This window comes from Sander vitreus, chromosome 15 (genome assembly GCF_031162955.1).
Source record: "Sander vitreus isolate 19-12246 chromosome 15, sanVit1, whole genome shotgun sequence".
In the NCBI taxonomy this organism is placed as follows: domain Eukaryota; kingdom Metazoa; phylum Chordata; class Actinopteri; order Perciformes; family Percidae; genus Sander; species Sander vitreus.
In genome coordinates, this window is record NC_135869.1 from 25,767,959 (window position 1) to 25,786,150 (window position 18,192).

An 18,192-nucleotide genomic window follows, 5' to 3' on the forward strand; every position below is an offset into this window, starting at 1 on the left:
CAATAGGGAGTGGGAATTACTTTAGAGACGTATCTCTTCTGGGGAGTCCAATATGTCCTATGACATATGTTGAAGTGGATCTGCTGGTGATTTGTGTTCTTGGAACAGTGGGAAATGTCCCAAACTGTCTCCCAATTAATTGCGTTCCCCTCCGGGCTCAGCTCTCGCTCCCATTTTTTTAGTATTGGGAGTTCTCCTATGGATACTTGCATCAGTTTAGCATAAATTTTGGACACTAATCCTCCCACAGGAGAATCAACAAGCCATTTAATGACTGGGTGCGATATTGCGTTTTTGAAAATCGATACAGTATTGCAAAATAATAAAAATAGGCGATTTTTTTCTTACACCCCTACCGGTCGTGGATATGGGAAGTACAAATACACACACTGAAACTGAAGAAATGAGAGAACGTGTTCATCTGAACGTAGCTGTCGGCCGGGTGTGAATGCCAGTGTAGATCTGATAACGATGGCTCTGTGCGACGTTGATTGGTTTCCTCTTTCACACACACCCTTGTGGCCAAAGGGATTCACAATGGACGGTGTGAATGAAACACTCCCAGATATTCACAGAGAGACGTGGCACGCCTGAATACTAGAGGGAGTGGAGAACAGCTGATCATCACAAAGGTGTTGGAGAAGTCAGGACAGTTCAAAGACCGAATTAGGAAATACCAAGGAGTCATTATGTCATGATTAACACAAATACAGAGCTCATTTGAGGTAGTATCATATTCATTCTCATTCATATCTAAATAACACAAGGTGACCTGATATCAAATACATCCTGTCCACTTTTTTATTTATTTAAAAAAATGTATAACAGTCAAACAGTAAACTAGACAAGACAGCAATAAGTAAAAACAGACGAAGAAGCAAAAACCACACACATGGTGGAGGGCTGCCAGAGTGTAAGATCAAAGCATGCTCAGAACATGAGTATAGCATAGTAGCAAACACACAAATCAGACATTTAGGTGAAGCAATATCAAAACTGTGTTTTCGTCAATTCATTTTGTCAAAACGAATCTGTTCCATCTTAGCCATAGAAAGCCTTCTATTGAGCCACCTCCTGAAACATTGGGACAATGGAGATTTCCTGTTGAGTAATATTATTCTTTTTTAGCTGCAACCATGCCTGCTCTAATAATTGCCTTCTGATGAGGAGGAAGGGCCTCTGTACTGTTAGAGCATGTCAAATCCTTATTCTTGTTCTTTATTTGTAGCCCAGTTGGCTGCCACCACTAGCTACTCTTCCAATACAACATATAAAACAAGACAGACCAACTGAGCTAACCCGGCCACTTTATTATGGAGGTGTATACCTCGACACAGAAGATCGAGGGTTCGAGTCCGACTTCCGACGATTTCCTGCATGTCCCCCACTCTCTCCCTTTTCATATCTAGCGGTTCTTTCCATTAAATGCTGAAATGCCCCAAAAAAATCTTAAAAACGTGTTCAAGAAAAATAAAAGTCAAGTAAAAAACAAAAAAATCACAACACATCAAATTGCATTCCATCATAGTTCGGTTAATTAATGTTGCGGTTCTTGTTTATGTGTTTTTTTGTAATCTTTTAAAACTTATTTTAGTGGGTGATTTAATCATAACTGTTGGTAAAATCATGCTACCAGCAGTTTCAATTTACGATGGCACTTCTTTAAAAATGTATTTATTTATTTATTTTTAGGTGAAATGTAATTACACTCACTGACGTCTGACCCAACGCCAAACTACACGTAGTCCTACATGTTTATGGCGTGCGGAACTTTTCAGAGGCTTTTATTTGCGTGTTTCTAGTCGGACATAGTTAAATGACGTGCCTCTCAAGACCAGAAGCCGGAAGTAGTGGATTGTAAACCAAACTCACGTGCACGACATGAAAAATAATAAAAAGCACAACAATGTGTCCAAAAAGGGTAAATTCAAGCCCGGGTCCAAGAAAAGAGAAAACAAATGCATCGTAACGTTTGACGACAAAGACAGACAGTAAGTGTATCTACTGTTAACAGTGTTTAAACGCGTTGCAGGTGTTAGCTAGTTAGCTTCTTAGCTAACGTTAAGTATGTTAACGTTATTCACATTCTGACCACGTCACAGCGTAATTAACCATGGAAGCTCTGTGGTGTTGTACCACAGCTATCGTAGTATTTATACTTATATTTGTTTTACTTTGAGTAACTTGCTATAACATTTAAACACCCTGGAAAACACCAACATCAAGCCAAGCTGGATTTTATTATTATAATTAAGCTGTAACGTTACGTTATATGAATCCTTTATGCCAGCGGTTCCCAATTTCTTTCACGTCAACTAAGGACCCCTAAACTGACCACCAAATTAGACCACGGACCCCCATCTGATAGGGTTCTACATGCAGTTTAGTGTCCCAAATTCCCCATACACATGGCTTGCTGAACTGTGCTATACAAATAACATTGCCTTGCCTTGCCTACAATGTCCTTAATTATTAACCTGCTAAACCACCTGTCTAACAGCTGTTTGGGTTATGGTTAGGGCAACCTGTCTCAAATAAGACCCTCATCATTTGGGACACTCAGTTTTTGGAACAATGTTTGGGACACTAAACTGCACGTATACCGGTTTTTGATTTTAGATGTTTTGTTACAGAAAGTGTCAGAAACCCATGACCGAAATAGGGTCCAGGTATCCATTCTGTCATTGTGTTACCTATGGATGGAATTATAGTGACCCGTCTTTGGGAAGCACTGATATGTGCTACACAAACCTGCAGAGACTTAAAAAAAGGTGACTGGTTTCTCAAGTTTCTTGCTTTCTGCCCTGTCAGGGACTATTTAACTGGTTTCCACAAACGAAAGGTGGAAAGGAGGAAAGCAGCAGTGGCAGAAATTCGGAAGAAAATCAAGGAAGAGCAGATCAGAGTCCGAGAAGAAGTAAGTGGAAAGGAAAAGAGCGCAGACTTAGAATCTGTTTTGGTGTGAGCATGTACGAGAACGATGTACTGATGGTATGTTCGGATCTGCTTTCAGAGGCATAAGGAATACCTCAAGATGCTGAAGGAGAGGACAGACGCTATTCGTGAGTTAAAAGTCAAAAGTTTTTTTTTTTGTTTACTGATTTATAACACTTGATGATCTTTGCTTACTGTTTGTTTGATCCCATCTCTCAGAGGAGGCTGAAGATGATCTGGAAAATGCGATAACCAGTACGACAGAGTCAGTGCAGTACGATCATCCCAACCACATCGTCACGGTGACAACCATCAATGATCTCGACCTCACGGGGGCCCACCTGCTCGGACCCGTAGCAAATCCGGTAAACAGTAAAGCCTTGATTAATGTGAACAGTCTACATGTGTGTTCCTGATTAGGCTACATTTAGCCTGTTTTACTGCTCACAGCTAACATGACATCATGACTTCGCGTAAACATACATGCCCACTTTCTTAAGCCAAGTGGTGTGTTATCTGTACGCATTTTGAGCGCCGTATACAGCGGACGGGTTGGCTTTAGTAATAGAAGAAAGCGACGGTTGAGTTTAGGAAACGTGACACGCGGGACACGATCTCTGGTCTCCTGGGTGAAAGTCCTGTGTTTGACCCATCCGCCCCCCCGACCAACCTCCCTACGTGGATTTTCACCCTTTCATACTACTCGCTACGGCGTAAATTTACACGCAATCGCAAGGTAATGTAACTCAAAGGAGGCCAAACGGCGTTGATAAACGCGCTAAAAAGCGAGTATGCGTCTTGATAACACGCCAATAATGGCATACGAATTGGCGTGTCATACACACGCCACTTCATGAGATCAGTCTGTCACAGCTCTGTGTGGTCACTCTGAAAGTAGTTAATAACTAACTTTAATTATTGGGGGAGAATGATACTGATGGCAATAACACTCCATTAACACTCATTATCTTTGCTTTCAAGGTTACTGAGGAGGACGAAGAAAAGGGGGAAGAAGAGAAGGAGAAAACCGAAGCAATGCCAAGAAAAGCTGGGAATCCAATCATGAACAAAAAGTAAGCTGTTCATCATGCAGGTCTCTATATGAGTTTTTCTTTTTATAAATGTAATATTTTTGGTATGTTGGTTTAAAAAGGTAGAGGTTGGCAATATATGGATATGATATGAGACTAGATGTCATCTTAGATTCTGGATATTGTTATATGGCATACGTGTTGTCTTTCTGGTTTTTAAGGCTGCGTTACAGCAAAGTGGTGTTCTCGCAGTTCTATTATTTGCTTTGCCCACTTAGTCATAATATCTACATCCATAATGATAATTTATCAAAAATCTCACTGTGTCAGTATTTTGTAAAAGCACCAGTAGTCAAGCCTACAATATCGATATCTAGGTATTTGGTCAAACATATCGTGATATTTGATTTTCTCCATAGTGCCCAGCCCTAGTTTGGTCAGACATCACTTTGGGCTCTGACATTAGTTTTGACCTTTTTTTTAGGCTAAATGGTTGATTAGATAATGAATGGACGGGTAGTCTGCGTGGCGCTAGATAGGAATGGACCGATACTGGTTCTTCAAGGCAGATACCGATTATTAGTAGTTAATGAAACCGATATGCATTTACAGTGAAAATGAAAATCTTTAAGTCAAAATGAAGATTTTGGAATGTTACAAACTCTAACACAAAACTGTGTTTCAATGCTTTAAGCAACTTATTTCATAAATGAGAAACCTTCAACATAATACACAGTAACAGATAGTCAGATAGGGTTGTGGGGGGGGGGACATTAAGTCAGACTCAGTGGTGAGTGAAACCGAAAGCCGAGCCAAGTAGAACACTTTTTAATTCATTAACATTATCGGTTATCAGGCAAATAAAACGCTGATACGGATCATCTGCAAGCTGCAGAAAAAAAAACATTAATCGGTCTATCCCCAGTGCTTAATGTCCTATCACCTCAACAATTCAGTGATGACATAATGGCTGTCTTTAGATGGTTTTTTTTTTTTGTCTGTCATCCTCCAACCCCTCTCAGTCCAGCTGCATTTCTTTTTCTCTCTCCCCTGCTGCTACAGGATCCGCTCCCTAAATGCGTCGCTCAGCTCTTTCACCAGCAAGAGGAGGAGGAAAGGGAAGCAGGAAGGCCGAGGTGGCCGAGGCCGTCCGACAGACAAGAGTGTCCCAGAGGGTAAAAGCAGGAGCGGGAGGACCACCAAGTGGCAGAGACGTCGACTGACTGGGAAAAAGGTGCACCATCGGGAGTGAGAGTGTGTGGAATAATACAATGTAGGGTTGGAACTGTGAAGAGACTTCTTGTCTCAGAGTATCACCGGCGAACAGATTGGACTTTGGAGTATTTATGCTCTTGTGTTTGAGCAGGATGCATTTATGTGTGGACGCTGAGTGTCTGCTCCGCGCTGGACCGCCTATCTTGACATTGTTGAATATTCCCACTGTACCTGCTTCTTGAAATCCTGTGCTCAAAACTGTTTTTGTAGTATAATTTCTTAAAAGTATACAAACTGAACTGTATTTACCTACATTTTCATTAAATAAAAAGATTAATGTTGCTAATAAGTGACCTTGTGACGCTGCCACAGCTCACAAACTGTCAGCGTGCTCCGTGTGGAATTTGTTCTTCCTATTGTTTAATAGGAAACCTGACACTGTTGTCAACATCCTCTCTAGAACATCAGGAAATCAGCCCTTAGCTCTGTGTTTCCTCATAGCTCAGTATTACCTGTGTGTGTGATCTAACAGAACCAACAACCCCTGTGTTTCTTACAGTTTATTCCTTATTTGAGAACCTTATACCACACAGTCAGCCAGTGGTTTGAATGTATGTTAAACCCCCACCTCAGCCAGTGTTTATTTATTTACGTTAACCTGAGCCAGCGTGTGCCAGCTGTCACTAGCATGAGCGTTCATTTTGCTTTCTAAAGACCATGATATTTAATACAACCACTCAATAGAGGAACCAGCAGGCCACTGGCTCCATGTTGGCTCTAGGTGCATGTGTGCTTCAGAGTGTCCACTGTGTTAAATGAGAGCCAACTCACTCGTCAGAACAGCCAATCAGATTGATTTGGGGCTTTGGCAGCTCGGGAGGATAGAGAGCATGGGGAAGAGGAGGCATGTGCCTGATGAGGGTCTGATGGGCAGTTTATCCTCGGACTCGTAATGACATACTCAAAGTGGAGCTGACAGCGGGAGCCTCTCGCCAGGTAATTCTCATTCATTCTTATACCAAAGAATATTTCTGCTGTTTACAATTTCCAACTTTTTACTTACAATTCTAGAGGCTGTGGTGCTTGTAAATGCACGTGCCTTGTGGTTGGTAGTAATGCTGCTCTTTGGGCAGCTTTGTGTTCTGACTGGATTGTGTTTCACTGTCCTCCAGTGTGATGAGTTATCGCCTACCTTAACAGTTTCGCTTTAGATCTTCCATGAACCATGAAATAAAAGATCCTCTTTAGTATTTATTCAGAGCCACTGCTCTGTGCTTCCACCTGTCTCCAGTAATGCAGTGGCACCGCACGACTCAACACCAAACATTTCTATTCTCAAGAAAACTACTAGTCTTGCTTTTTCTTATTTTTGTCTCACTCTTTGTTGTGGAAGATGCTCTGAAAATATTCAACATGTGTTTTTGTATGAGCACATTTAACACTATTTTTAAAGGGATTTCATAAGTGCAACACATTTTTTTAACCGTGTTCCATTTATACTTTTATATACTTATGATGTTGTTTGTGTTGATTCTGTTTTATATTTCATTGTAATACTGCTCATTGCACCCCTTGCTGTTGTTTCCCAGTTTTTTCTCTGCGGGATGCAATGATTGGACAGGTTCCCCCTCCAGACTCAACATGCCCCTCTCCGGCGATGAGCCCATCTGCCCCAAGTTCCAGCCCAACATCTTCGACCCCTCCCGCTGCCACGACTGCCTGCGCCAGAGGCACCTGCACGCCGGCGCAGGGGAGAGCGCAGAGGCAGCACCAAAACAGAAATCCACACCCGAGGCTGGAATCGGGGCTAAAATTGGGACTGACGTTGGGATTGGATCGGGCAAAGGAGTGCTGTTAACACCGATCCCATCTCAGGAAGAGGAAAGAGACACCAGCAGCAAGGTAAGAAAGAAGAGAGGGCCAGAGAGGAAAAGGGAGGGAGATGAACAGAGCAGTTGGGTAACAGGGTAGAATAGGTGCTGAGTGATGGCATTAACTGGACCGGAAGAAAGGTGAGATCATTAGAAGTCACGGGTGAAGTCATCAAGACACTGAGGTTAGATGCTAAGTCAAGGGGAAACAGAATTCACATGAGTTTATTGTCATTCAAGCATGTTAAGACATGAGGGAACACAATTAGTTCTGCAGGTCCAGCAGCATACACAGTAAATAACATTTACAGTGTCTCAGCTAAGAAATAAATAAAACCTATAATATGTTTGACTCAGCTTTACGTCTTGCAGATCAGAAATGATGCACAAAGTTTCATGGTGTTATTTAGAATAGAACAGGATCTGTTAAAGCAGAACAAAGAACTTCTCACTTGACTCAAAATCCTAAAAACTCAAAAGGTTCCTTCTAATTTAACACAGTCCTCATGTAAACACAGTTCATCAGATCATGTACTGTATGAGTCTGTTGCTTGTGAGTAAAAAGGTCAGAGACGGAGAATGAGGAGCAAGGTGCAAGCAGTGGCTCCTATTATAAATTAATGAAGCTGGATCACTTACCGCCCTCTTGGGAATCACTTGTAATAGTAGCAACAGAGCAACGTACAGAAAGGATGGGCATGTTTCTACACAGTGTTCAAACTGTGACAACTCTACCTTTTTCTATTTATCCTGCTTCCATGACACAACCACAGTTTTTGCTGGTTACAATAATATATTCTAGTACACAGTGAAGATGTACCAGTATAGCTCCACTGTAATAACCCACCTGTAGTTTTCTGAAAGTTGCAGGGATGGATGCCCATTTCTGACATTTTACAGACAGTCAAGTCACAGTTTTAGATCCCTTTTTAAAGATTATTTTTTTGGGCATTTCCACCTTTAATGGATAGGACAGCTAGACATGAAAGGGGAAGAGAGAGGGGGAAAGACATGCAGGAAATTGTCACAGGTCGGACTCGAACCCTAGACCTTCTGCGTCGAGGCATACACCTCTATATATGTGTGCCTGCTCTACCAACTGAGCTTACCCGGCCACATTTTAGATCCTTTTTAAGACATCTTATAGCTTAGAGAAGGTTTTATGGCAAGAAAAAAAGGGATGAAATATTAATGAGGAAAGCCATGAGCCAGGTCGAGTTACAGAGGTGTAACCCTAATCGAACAGCAGACTGAACATGTGACTGTGTGTCAGAGAGGACAGAGGGGACAGACACTATTCAGCTAACCCTTTACTCAAGGGGATGGAGCCAGACGGACAGATTTAGGATGTTAATGTATGTGCACTCCTACTCTGACACAAAGACAGTGTGTATGTAAAAGCTTTTATCTGTTAAGGGTGTCCTATTTACTTTTTTGGGAAGCATTGCCTTTCTTTGGGAATAACTTGCTCTGTGACTCGGCGAGAGATGGAGTTCACTGTGACGTTGTGATTGGCCCGTGTCTTACCTTGTCATCCTATCAGGAGGATTCTGACGGTCTGTCGGTGGTGAGCAGCTACTGTGATGTCAACGGAGGCTGTCCGGGCTATGGGGAGAGCTCTCTGTGCATCCTGAGCCCAGACTGTGAGCTTTACATCTGTGACGGCGACGACGACAGCACCGACAGGTAGGGGCACAGGATGGTAATAATAAGTCGTTTTGGAGTGTAACGTTTGTATTTTTTGTGCTAGATTGTCGTCACAGTCCTGTATCAGTCTCACCAGTTCTGTGCACCATGTTCCCTGACCTACAACTTTCATGTTGCATGATGCACTTGCATTGTTACTCTATGAAATTGATATTATACCGATTTAATTGTTCTCTCTCTTCCTTCTTTTGCCATTTACTTTTCTCCCCTCTTCTCAATCTCTCACCTTTCCATCTCTACTCTCGTCATTCTTCTCCCATCTCCTCTTCCACGTAGCGGTCGTGACTACCAAGAGTTCAGTGGCTCGGTCAGCGCAGAGGACGAATACCTGCCGATCCGTCGTCGTTCGACCAAACTCAGCATGACCCGGCTTGATCCTCCACCCCATCGGCCCAACCCTCGGGCCTGGATGGACGAAGCTCGGAGCAGAGACAATTTCAGCAGTCAATCAGGTTCACGAACGCTGACCTCGTTTATTGTTATGTTTGTCTATTGCTTTATTTTCTTTTTTATTTGTTTCTTGGCAGATAGGATACATTAGAAAGAGTTGGTCGAAGAAGATGCACCGCATAATAGAAGCATTGTAAGGAGAAATGTACCATTACAACCAGATCTCTCATTTGAACACATGTAGTTCTAAGCATGAGTCCTGACCTTCGCATCAGTCGCTGGAGCCTTCAGTAAACCTAGGACTTACGGCACTTGACCAATCCATATCCAGTTTCAGCCAAAGGTGTTCTTTACTTGGCAAATGCTGTTTGATGTCACCAGCTGAGGTGTCCCAGAGCAATTATCAGTAATACAATATAGCTCAGTTTGTGTCAGGAAACCTCTGGTAGTTGATCTTTGATGTGTGCATCTCTTATTTCTGTTACCCCTCCATCTTACCCCTTCTTCCAGGGTTAAAAGAAAACAGACAGAAGCGTGAAAGTGGGTACTTCTCCCTGGGGAGGGCAGCAGGTGCCCGCTCACTCCAAGATAACAGCCCGCCTGCTCCCTACCGCCATTTTGAAAGAGGACATCCTATCTTCAGCAGGAGAAGCATCGAGCCCAAAGACACCATCCCCTTCAGAAACCCTAATCTCGGTGTGGCCTCTGAAAGGCTGACGCCGGACACTCTAGATGAGGACCTGCCTGAGGAAATCCCGCCTCCTGACCCTTATGAAATTGCCGTTGAAGTTGAGGCCCAAGTTGGCCCCCGCTCTCCGAGTCCTACTCCTTTTAAGATAGCGGAGTCGCTGGCCTCCACTGGGCGAAAAGGTTTCAGCAGTTCGTATGGCCGGGGAAACACTTCCTCTCACGTCTCTTCCTACCAACAGTCAGGACGTTTGGAGTCCTCGAGGCAAGCCTTCGCCCTGCAGTCTCGGTCGTCCTCTCCCTCACGTGGAAACTTACCATTCAGACGCAGCGAGTCTGTGGCTTCCCTCAGCAGGCATAACTTTGATGGTGGAGGGGGGTCTCAACGGACGGAGCCAGGATCCAGGAACTCCTTACAAAGCGCACATGGCCGACGTGTTGAGTCAGGAACTCTGCCAAGAAACTTTAAATCATTTGCTGGTTCAGTCACAAACCAGTCAAGCACAGTTTCTGATTTTAGGAGCGCCCTGAAGAAAACAGAAGTAAGTGGGTCTGTAAGTCGAGGGGGTCGTGACAGCAGAAGTGCATCTCCCTCAAGGAGGGACTTTAACCCTTCAGGCCAAATGTCTCTCCGCAAAACTGAAATCACCAGCACTTCATCTCACGGACGCGGGCGCAACAGTCGTACTTCGTCTCCATCTAGGAGAACTTCTGACAGTCTGCGTGACAATCACAAATACTCACCGCCAAGGAGAAATTGCAGCTCGTCTAGCCAATCCCCCCTTCGTAAATCTGAATCAATTATGTCTCTCAGCCGACGTAGTCACCATGGACGCTGTGGCTCCCCCATAAGAGAAGGCTATGATATTGAAAGCCAGGTTCTGCTACGTAACCCAACAGCTAAGAATGAACTGAATGACCACGAACATGAAAGCCCTACCGTGTCTCCACCCAGACGAGGTTATGACACAAGACACTCTGCGCTCCGTAAGACTGAATCAAGCGCTGTCAGCGGCAGTCGAGGTCATGACAGCCGATGTTCCTCTCCAGGAAGAAGAGGCCATGAAACCCCGACTCAGTATCAGCGCAGGGAAACAGACACCAGTGGTTCTCTACCTGGCCGTAGTCGTGAAAGCCGCCACTCCTCCCCTTCGAGGAGAAGCCATGAAGCTCCTTCTCAGTCCCTGCTGCGCAAGTCTGAAACAATCAGTTCTGTCAAAAGTCGTGATGGCCACAGTTTGTTGCCTTCAAGGAAAAGCTATGATGCTCCTGACCAGCGCTCACTGCGGAGGACAGAAACTAGCAGCTCCCTTAATAGCAAGAATCACAGCAGCCGCAACTCTTCTCTGGCTAAAAAAGGCATCATTGACGCGCCAGGCTACTCAATCCTCAGAAATGCTACTAATGGAGATTCCAGCCATTCCTTTCAGAGAAAAAACACCTACCATGACTCAAAATCGGACTCCAATCGCTCACCGCGCTCTTGGCGGGAGTCAACTTCTTCGCTCCACAGCTCCTCGTTATCTCGTGCAGCTTCACCCTCCAGACAGACCACAAATGGCAGCAAAACAGCTTTCGTCACCTTGGATACACCCAGGAACCCCGGTGGCATCAGATCTGGCGTTGGTCGACGCGGCCATGATGACCACTGCCCCTCCCCTAATGACAAGAGGCCCTCCAACCGCACACGGAGCCATTCTCCTTCACCTCAGATTGAAACCCGGAGGCACACCTCCTCCCAGAGCTCCATGGAGTCCTCGGAGTCGGGCCAACTGTCAGTGGGGTCCACAGGACGGAACCGGGAGGAGTACGCCATGATAGCCGACGTGCCGAAGGTCAAAATTATCCATCAGAGAGAAGAGCCGGGCCACATGAGGGGACCTCAGAACCAGCAGCCTTCTCGGAGACAGGAGCTCTATAAACCAGCTAGGTGAGACTCTTATACACCACAAAGTGGTGTTGGAAAAATATTTAAACTCTAATTTAAGCAGTGGTGGAAGAAGTATTCAGATCCTTAATCCTTAGATTTACTTAAGTTAAAGTACTAATACTACGGGCGCCTGGGTGGCTCACCTGTTGGAGCGGGCGCCCATGTGCAGAGGCTCAGTCCTCGACGCAGCGGCTCAGGGTTCGAGTCCGGTCTGTAGCCATTTGCTGCATGTCTTCCCCCTCTCTCCCCCCTTTTCCTATCTACAGCTTTCCTGTCTATTAAAGGCAAAACAGCCCAAAAGAATTATGTAATTTAAAAAAAAAAAAAAAGTAGTAATACCACACTGTAAAAATACTCTGTTACAAATAAAAGTCCTGCATTGAAAATGTTACTTAAAATATTTAAAGTAAAAAGAACTCAATGCAGAAAAATCCTCCCATTTTAGAAACTGGAAACGATGAAAACAGTCAATCATCAATCTGTCAAGTGTTTCATTGGCTGATCATTTCAGCTGGACTTGTAGGTCTGTATATTGTTGGGTAGTTTAATATATAATAAAAACACAGTTTTTTGAAACTACATGTGTTTTGTGTGCAAAAATCTTAATTTGTAAAGTAACTAGTAACTAAAGCAGTCAGATTAGTGGAGTAAAAAGTACAATATTTCTCTCTGAGATGTAGCGGAGTAGAAGTAGAAAGTGGCACGAAAAGAAAAGACTCAAGTAAAGTACAAGCAGTGTTGTAATGTTACGAAGTACAAATACTTCGCTACTGTACTTAAGTAGAAGTTTCACGTATCTGTACTTTACTTCGTTATTTATATTTCTGGAAACGTTTACTTTTACTCCACTACATTTCCTAAATAAAATGTATACTTTTACTCCACTACATTTCCCCTGAGCATCTTCGTGACTCATTACCACAAAATAAAATCAGAAGAAATTTCTTACGCTGGAAAAAAGCAGGTTTGTCGAATCATTGCTCCTAAATCGCCAAGATAACACACCCTCCATTCCAGTTGGTGACCTAATGCCTGTTTGTTGCCAATCGACAAAAAAAAAAACATAGGCCAAAACTAAAGAAGAAAAGGAGGAAGCCTAATGACTGATAGCGTCATGGAAGCACCTGCTGCAGGCTCTGCCGCCATGGTAACAGACGATGACCACCCCGACAACAGTGGTGATGAAGATAACGTTACACACTTTTGGCCATAAAGTTCATAATCAAAGTTTTTTGTACTTTTACTTTTATTTCTAATATATAAGTACATTTAATATCAGAAAATGACTTTTGATACTTAAGTACAGTAAACATCAGATACTTTAAGACTTTTACTCAAGTAATATTCTAAAAGGAGACTTTAACTTCTACCAAAGTCTGGTAAGATACTTGTACTTTTACTCAAGTATTGCTTTCAAGTACTTTATACAAGTACCTCAAATTTGGACTGAACTTGAGTAAATGTACTGTACTTAGTTACATTCCACCACTGAATTTAAGTCAGTTAACATTACTTTGTGATATATGCCAGTTACATGTAATTTCATGGTATTTAAAGGTGCCGTAGGTAGGATTGGGAAGTTTTTAACATCAACAACTTCTCAGTCCCTCCTCCCTTTCTGCTAAAGCCCAACCGGTCTCCTAAGCCCCTCCCCCCACAAGGGAGAATGACTGCGTGTGCATGAGCAGTGATTGACACGCAGTTAGACACGCCCCCTGGCCCTGATTGGTGCATCTGAACAGGGAGCGGTGGATTTTTGCAAATCGCACTACAGGCTGTAGGTGGAGCCAGAGGAGCTGGATTATTTTTTTAAATGACCTGCTTTATGTAGTTCTACTGGAACATAGGGTCAGTTTCAGCAAATATGACAGAAAGTTAGTTTTATAAGTCTTACCTACTGCACCTTTAATGTAATGTAGATCGAATGATCTTCAGATTGAATACATGTGACCAAATCAGACACACTGATAACCTGTTTGTACTGTTCCAGCCACTCCCTGAGCAAGCATCCCTCCAGAGAGTGGGAAGATACAGGGGACACTGAGAGAGACTGGCACTATGGGTATCTTTCTCGTGCTCACTCCTCCACCTCATTGCAGGTAGGCTGGTTGGGGCGAAATCGAGTTTTATTTAAGGATGAAAATCTTTTTACTTAGCTAAGCTGTTTGATTTAGCTGTCTAAAACCATGTTTTATTAGAGTAACCATGATAACACTAAACATCACTGGGGGAATATTACATGTAGCAAAACTGGTAATGCATTGACTAAAACCCTTGTTGGATTTTTGAGATTTCAAAGCAACAGCAGGGGCGTAGAGAGAGTCACGGTTTTCAGTCTTTTGGTAAAATAGTCAGTAGCAATCTAAAAAACTTTATTTTTGTCATATACAGATATGCAATAATGATTGAAACTCTGGAGGTTTCTATGTTTGCTAAGTCGGACATATTGATTATCTTCATAACAACAACAAGCTGTTTCTTTCCAGAGGTCTGGCAGTCCCACAGCTGATGAGGGCAGTTCTTGGAAAGGTAACCAGCACAGATCAGAACACATGCAGGTATGTAACGCAGCCAGTGTGTTTACAGTAAATGTGTGTGTGTGTGTGTGTCTTTAGTATATGTACTGTATTTAGTAACAACCTCTTTTCCACTGTGTCATATGGAGGGCAGAGTTACAGTTTATTTTCCTAACACTAATATTTATAATGAATATAAACCCATAGCACACATGGTACAATTCAAGTTTATTGCCGTTAAGTCTATTTCAATGTATGGTATCTTTCTGTTACATATTTACTAGACATGCTGGCAGCTTGTCCAGTGTTCACACAGATCCTGTCTATAACTGTAAAGATTTTATGTACTTGGCACCCTAACCTGCTGCCATATCTACTGTATATCTACACTTCAACTCTTTAGGGCTGGTTGCTGTGCGTCTATATACTTCACCAACACCCTTCAGGCATTTCATAAGACTGACTGAGCTTTGTCAAGTATGGTCTGCTGGGGCATGTGTTGAAATTCCTGAACTGAAACCAATAGCTACCAAGAGAGGATTTTAGAGGGGGGAGTGCCACTTTGTTTGCAAACCCTAACGGATAGCAAGTAAATGTGTTCTGTGTGTTTGGAAAGTTTTGGACTATCAGGTTTGGTCCCGAGGATAGGGAGGGAGTGACACCTCATATTAAACATTTGTATGCGTTTTCTTCTTATGATAACTTGTTGTTGTGGGTACATTTAGCCGGAGCTATATTATACGTCATGTTGCTCTGGGGACCCCACTGGACCCCCCTCAGCCCCTGGAGGTCCCCGGACACCGGTTTTAGAGCCCAGCAAAGTGTGGTTTAGGTAGGCTTGTTTTCTCAAACGATCTTCGCGGATCCGCCCAGGAAGTGGCAGACAGAACAGCAGCGAGCAAAGGCACAGCCGAGGGGCAGAAGTGTAACGTTAGCTTACCAAGACTTGTCAGAAAGTTGTAAAATTATTACTTTTAAACACGTACAGCTTGTTCGTATTTAGTCGGGTGAATGTAGTTTCCCCTTAAGGCTGCATTAGAAAATCTGCTGTGGACGCGTTGGGGGTGCGCTTGATTAAGTTAACGTGGGTATGAATGGCGGGGTTTTATCAGATTTTGCGTAACGCCAGGGTCCTGCGAGAAAGTTAAGTTTTTTTTTTTTTTTTTTTTACACGAGAGCTTTAGCTAAGCTTAGTTAGTGAACTTGACAGCAAAAAGGGGTTTATTTGCGTGGGGGTAACGGTACCTTTCTTTTGTCTTTATTTTACCCTCTCTGGATCCTGTTATCATGACGGTAAGTTGCACCTTTAAAGCTGTTTTGTTTTTCCTGTCACTCCTCACTGAATGTATACATTGCATATATTTGTTAAATTTGTTAATGGACTGTGGCCGAGGAGCTAAACATTAACGTATCTTACTTTGTTTTACGGTTTATTGTTAAGAAAGGTCATTGTAAGCTAGTTTTTAATGGATTGTTGTGGTTAGCGTTTGTTTTACTCGAGGGGTGTGCACGTTAAAGCTAAAGTGAGCGGTATACGTGCAGTTTAGTGTCCCAAATTCCCCATACAATGTCCTTAATTAATTATGAACCTGCTAAACCACCTGTGCTACCCTAACCCTAACTCTACCGCTAACCTTAACCCTAACCTTAACCTGGCTCAAATAAGACCCTCATCATTTGGGACACTCAACTGCACGTAAGCCAAAGTGAGCAAACATGCTGTGTTGTTATTTGCCCAAGTACTAGCTAAGTTAAGTTGAAACATTATACATTTATCTCCCTGTGACAAGTCTAAAAAAATAATAATGCTGGTTTCCACGTGTGGTGTTGTTTACAGTGATAATAATAATAATTGTGATTAATACACTTTATTTATAAAGCACTTTTCAAAACAAAGTGCTTAACGTTACATGTTTGAACCAGGATTAAAACATTTTAGGACATAGGCAAATAGAATCAGGCAATTAAGTTATACAGAAATTACATGGAATATAATACAGAAAACAAAAGACTATCTTATCCAATTATAATAAACAAATTGAAAATAAAACAGTGTGGTTAAATAAGTAAAAGGCTTTTGTGAAAAAAATAAGTGTAGTAAGTTAAGACCCTGATGCAGGTGGTAGCAGGAAGTGTCATTAGCTTGTAGCTTGTACTGTGTCCGTTTTTACAGCCAGCTGTGACACATGCCCCCTGTTTGCACACAGGCACTCCCAAGAAATCCATGCAAATGTTTTTTTAGAAAGTAGCCAAGAGGTATTGTTTCTCTAAACCATTGTAATGAAGGAAGCGTCATCCCAATGAGTGTGTACAGAAACTAACGACTATTTTCACCATTATTTAACGATTTATTTATACTGTCGCATTCGGGGTTATTCATAACAGATGCTGCCCTTTTTTTCTATGTCCTCCTGTGAACATTCCCTGACCTCGCATGTGAGCAAGTATTGACTAGATAGCATGCACTCATGATACAGTCTGACACATCATAACTTGCTCCAGTAGTCTAATAGTTTGAGTGGGGCTCTTATAAAATGCAGCTGTCACTCTCAACAAGTTTCATGTTGTATTTATAGCTAGCACCTGATGATCCAGTCATTATTTGTGATTATGATTTGTATGTGTGTGTGTGTGTCTGTATATATGTATGTTTGTGTCTGTGGATACCCAAAAATAATTAAAAGTGAAGTGTTTAAAGACATTGCCACACCGTTTATTAATGATGCAAGGCCATTTAAATGGCTTATCAAATTTAGTAATACACAATATCTTGCTAACTTACATGGTCTATTAGAAGTCACCAGACCTTGAAATGTGTTGTGATTAAAAAAGATCAGTAGCATAGACGAACTGGCTTATACAGGGAGAAAATGGGTGGTACTCTGGCTCAGAGGAACACAACTGACGCCAGGAAAGGAGTATAAATACAGAAAAGGAGTGGTTAGAAATGACAGAACAGACAGAGGAATTATATTAGAGTGTAAACAGAGAGGGAGCTGAGCAAAATGATGTAGCAAAGGAATAAAATGAACAACACGTAGCTGCAGTAGGGAGAAAAAAAGTGATGGGAATGAGACGCCAGTGGGAGATGAGATGACGAAGGCAGTAAGAGATTTAAAAGTGAGGAATGTACATGCTAGTGAGAGACAGATAAGCAAAGTGAGGAATGTACGGTGGAAAGAGTTGCCTAATCTTAATCAGGGATCACCACATCTTGTGGTACCTAGGGCATGTTTTCCTCTTCCTGTCATCACGTCAAAAGCAAAAGCAGGCCTGTTTCTTGAAACATTGTAGAGCAGCTAAAGCACATTTTAATGCATCTTCAGCAACCACACAGCTGGAACAAGAAACATGCAAAAATATTTCATAGTGTGTGCAACAGTGTCGAGTTCTGAACACGTCCCACTGCAGATTTCTTGAGTTTCCAGACCTTTCCTCCCATCACTAATGATTAGGGATCGACCGATACTGGTTTTTGAAGACCGATACCTACTATTAGTAGTTAATGAAACGGTTAACAGATATTTGGAACCGATATGCATTTACAGTGAAAATTAAAATCTTTACATCAAAATGAAGATTTTGGAAGGTTACAAACTCCAAAAACAAAATTTGTTTAAATGCTTGAAGCAATTATTTCATAAATTAGAAACATAATCCCCAGTAAGAGAGAGTCAGATAGGGTTGTGGGGGGGCGGGACATTAAGTCCGACTCAGTGGGGAGTGAAACCGGAGCAGAGGGACAGACCCAGAGCTGTAGCATAGCCAAAGTAGAACACTTTAATTCATTAACTCTATCGGTTATCAGGCAAATAAAACGCTGATATAGATCATCTGTAAACTGCCCAAAAAAAAGGCCCGAAAATCGGCCAGGGACGATAATCGGTCTATCCCTACTAAGGATGTACTGC

The 18,192-nt window shown here is 42.5% G+C and overlaps 2 protein-coding genes across 5 annotated transcripts in view; both read left to right on the top strand.

Moving 5' to 3' along the window:
• The first annotated feature begins 1,820 nt into the window (after positions 1–1,820).
• Positions 1,821–5,566, top strand: nol12 (nucleolar protein 12). The gene is made up of 6 exons (XM_078270241.1): positions 1,821–1,991; positions 2,812–2,917; positions 3,014–3,062; positions 3,154–3,299; positions 3,916–4,007; positions 5,028–5,566. The coding sequence occupies exons 1-6, from the start codon at positions 1,882–1,884 to the stop codon at positions 5,215–5,217; spliced, it is 693 nt and encodes a 230-aa protein (XP_078126367.1). The 5' UTR covers positions 1,821–1,881; the 3' UTR covers positions 5,218–5,566.
• Positions 5,567–6,806: 1,240 nt separating this feature from the next.
• Positions 6,807–18,192, top strand: part of LOC144529711 (uncharacterized) — a 26,655-nt gene continuing 15,269 nt past the window's right edge. For all 4 annotated transcript variants that reach the window (XM_078268967.1, XM_078268969.1, XM_078268968.1 and 1 more), the window contains exons 1-6: positions 6,807–7,082; positions 8,595–8,737; positions 9,035–9,210; positions 9,659–11,765; positions 13,756–13,864; positions 14,252–14,323. In XM_078268967.1, the coding sequence (XP_078125093.1) occupies positions 6,822–7,082; positions 8,595–8,737; positions 9,035–9,210; positions 9,659–11,765; positions 13,756–13,864; positions 14,252–14,323 (2,868 nt within the window). In that variant the 5' untranslated portion in view covers positions 6,807–6,821. The remainder of the gene's footprint in view (positions 7,083–8,594; positions 8,738–9,034; positions 9,211–9,658; positions 11,766–13,755; positions 13,865–14,251; positions 14,324–18,192) is intronic.

Bases quoted from the DNA above. Each gene is read 5' to 3' on its own strand.
- nol12 (XM_078270241.1), top strand. From the start codon at position 1,882: ATGAAAAATAATAAAAAGCACAACAATGTGTCCAAAAAGGGTAAATTC. The intron at 2,918-3,013 runs GTAAGTGGAAAG...ATCTGCTTTCAG, and splicing joins AGATCAGAGTCCGAGAAGAA to AGGCATAAGGAATACCTCAA. The intron at 4,008-5,027 runs GTAAGCTGTTCA...CTGCTGCTACAG, and splicing joins AATCCAATCATGAACAAAAA to GATCCGCTCCCTAAATGCGT.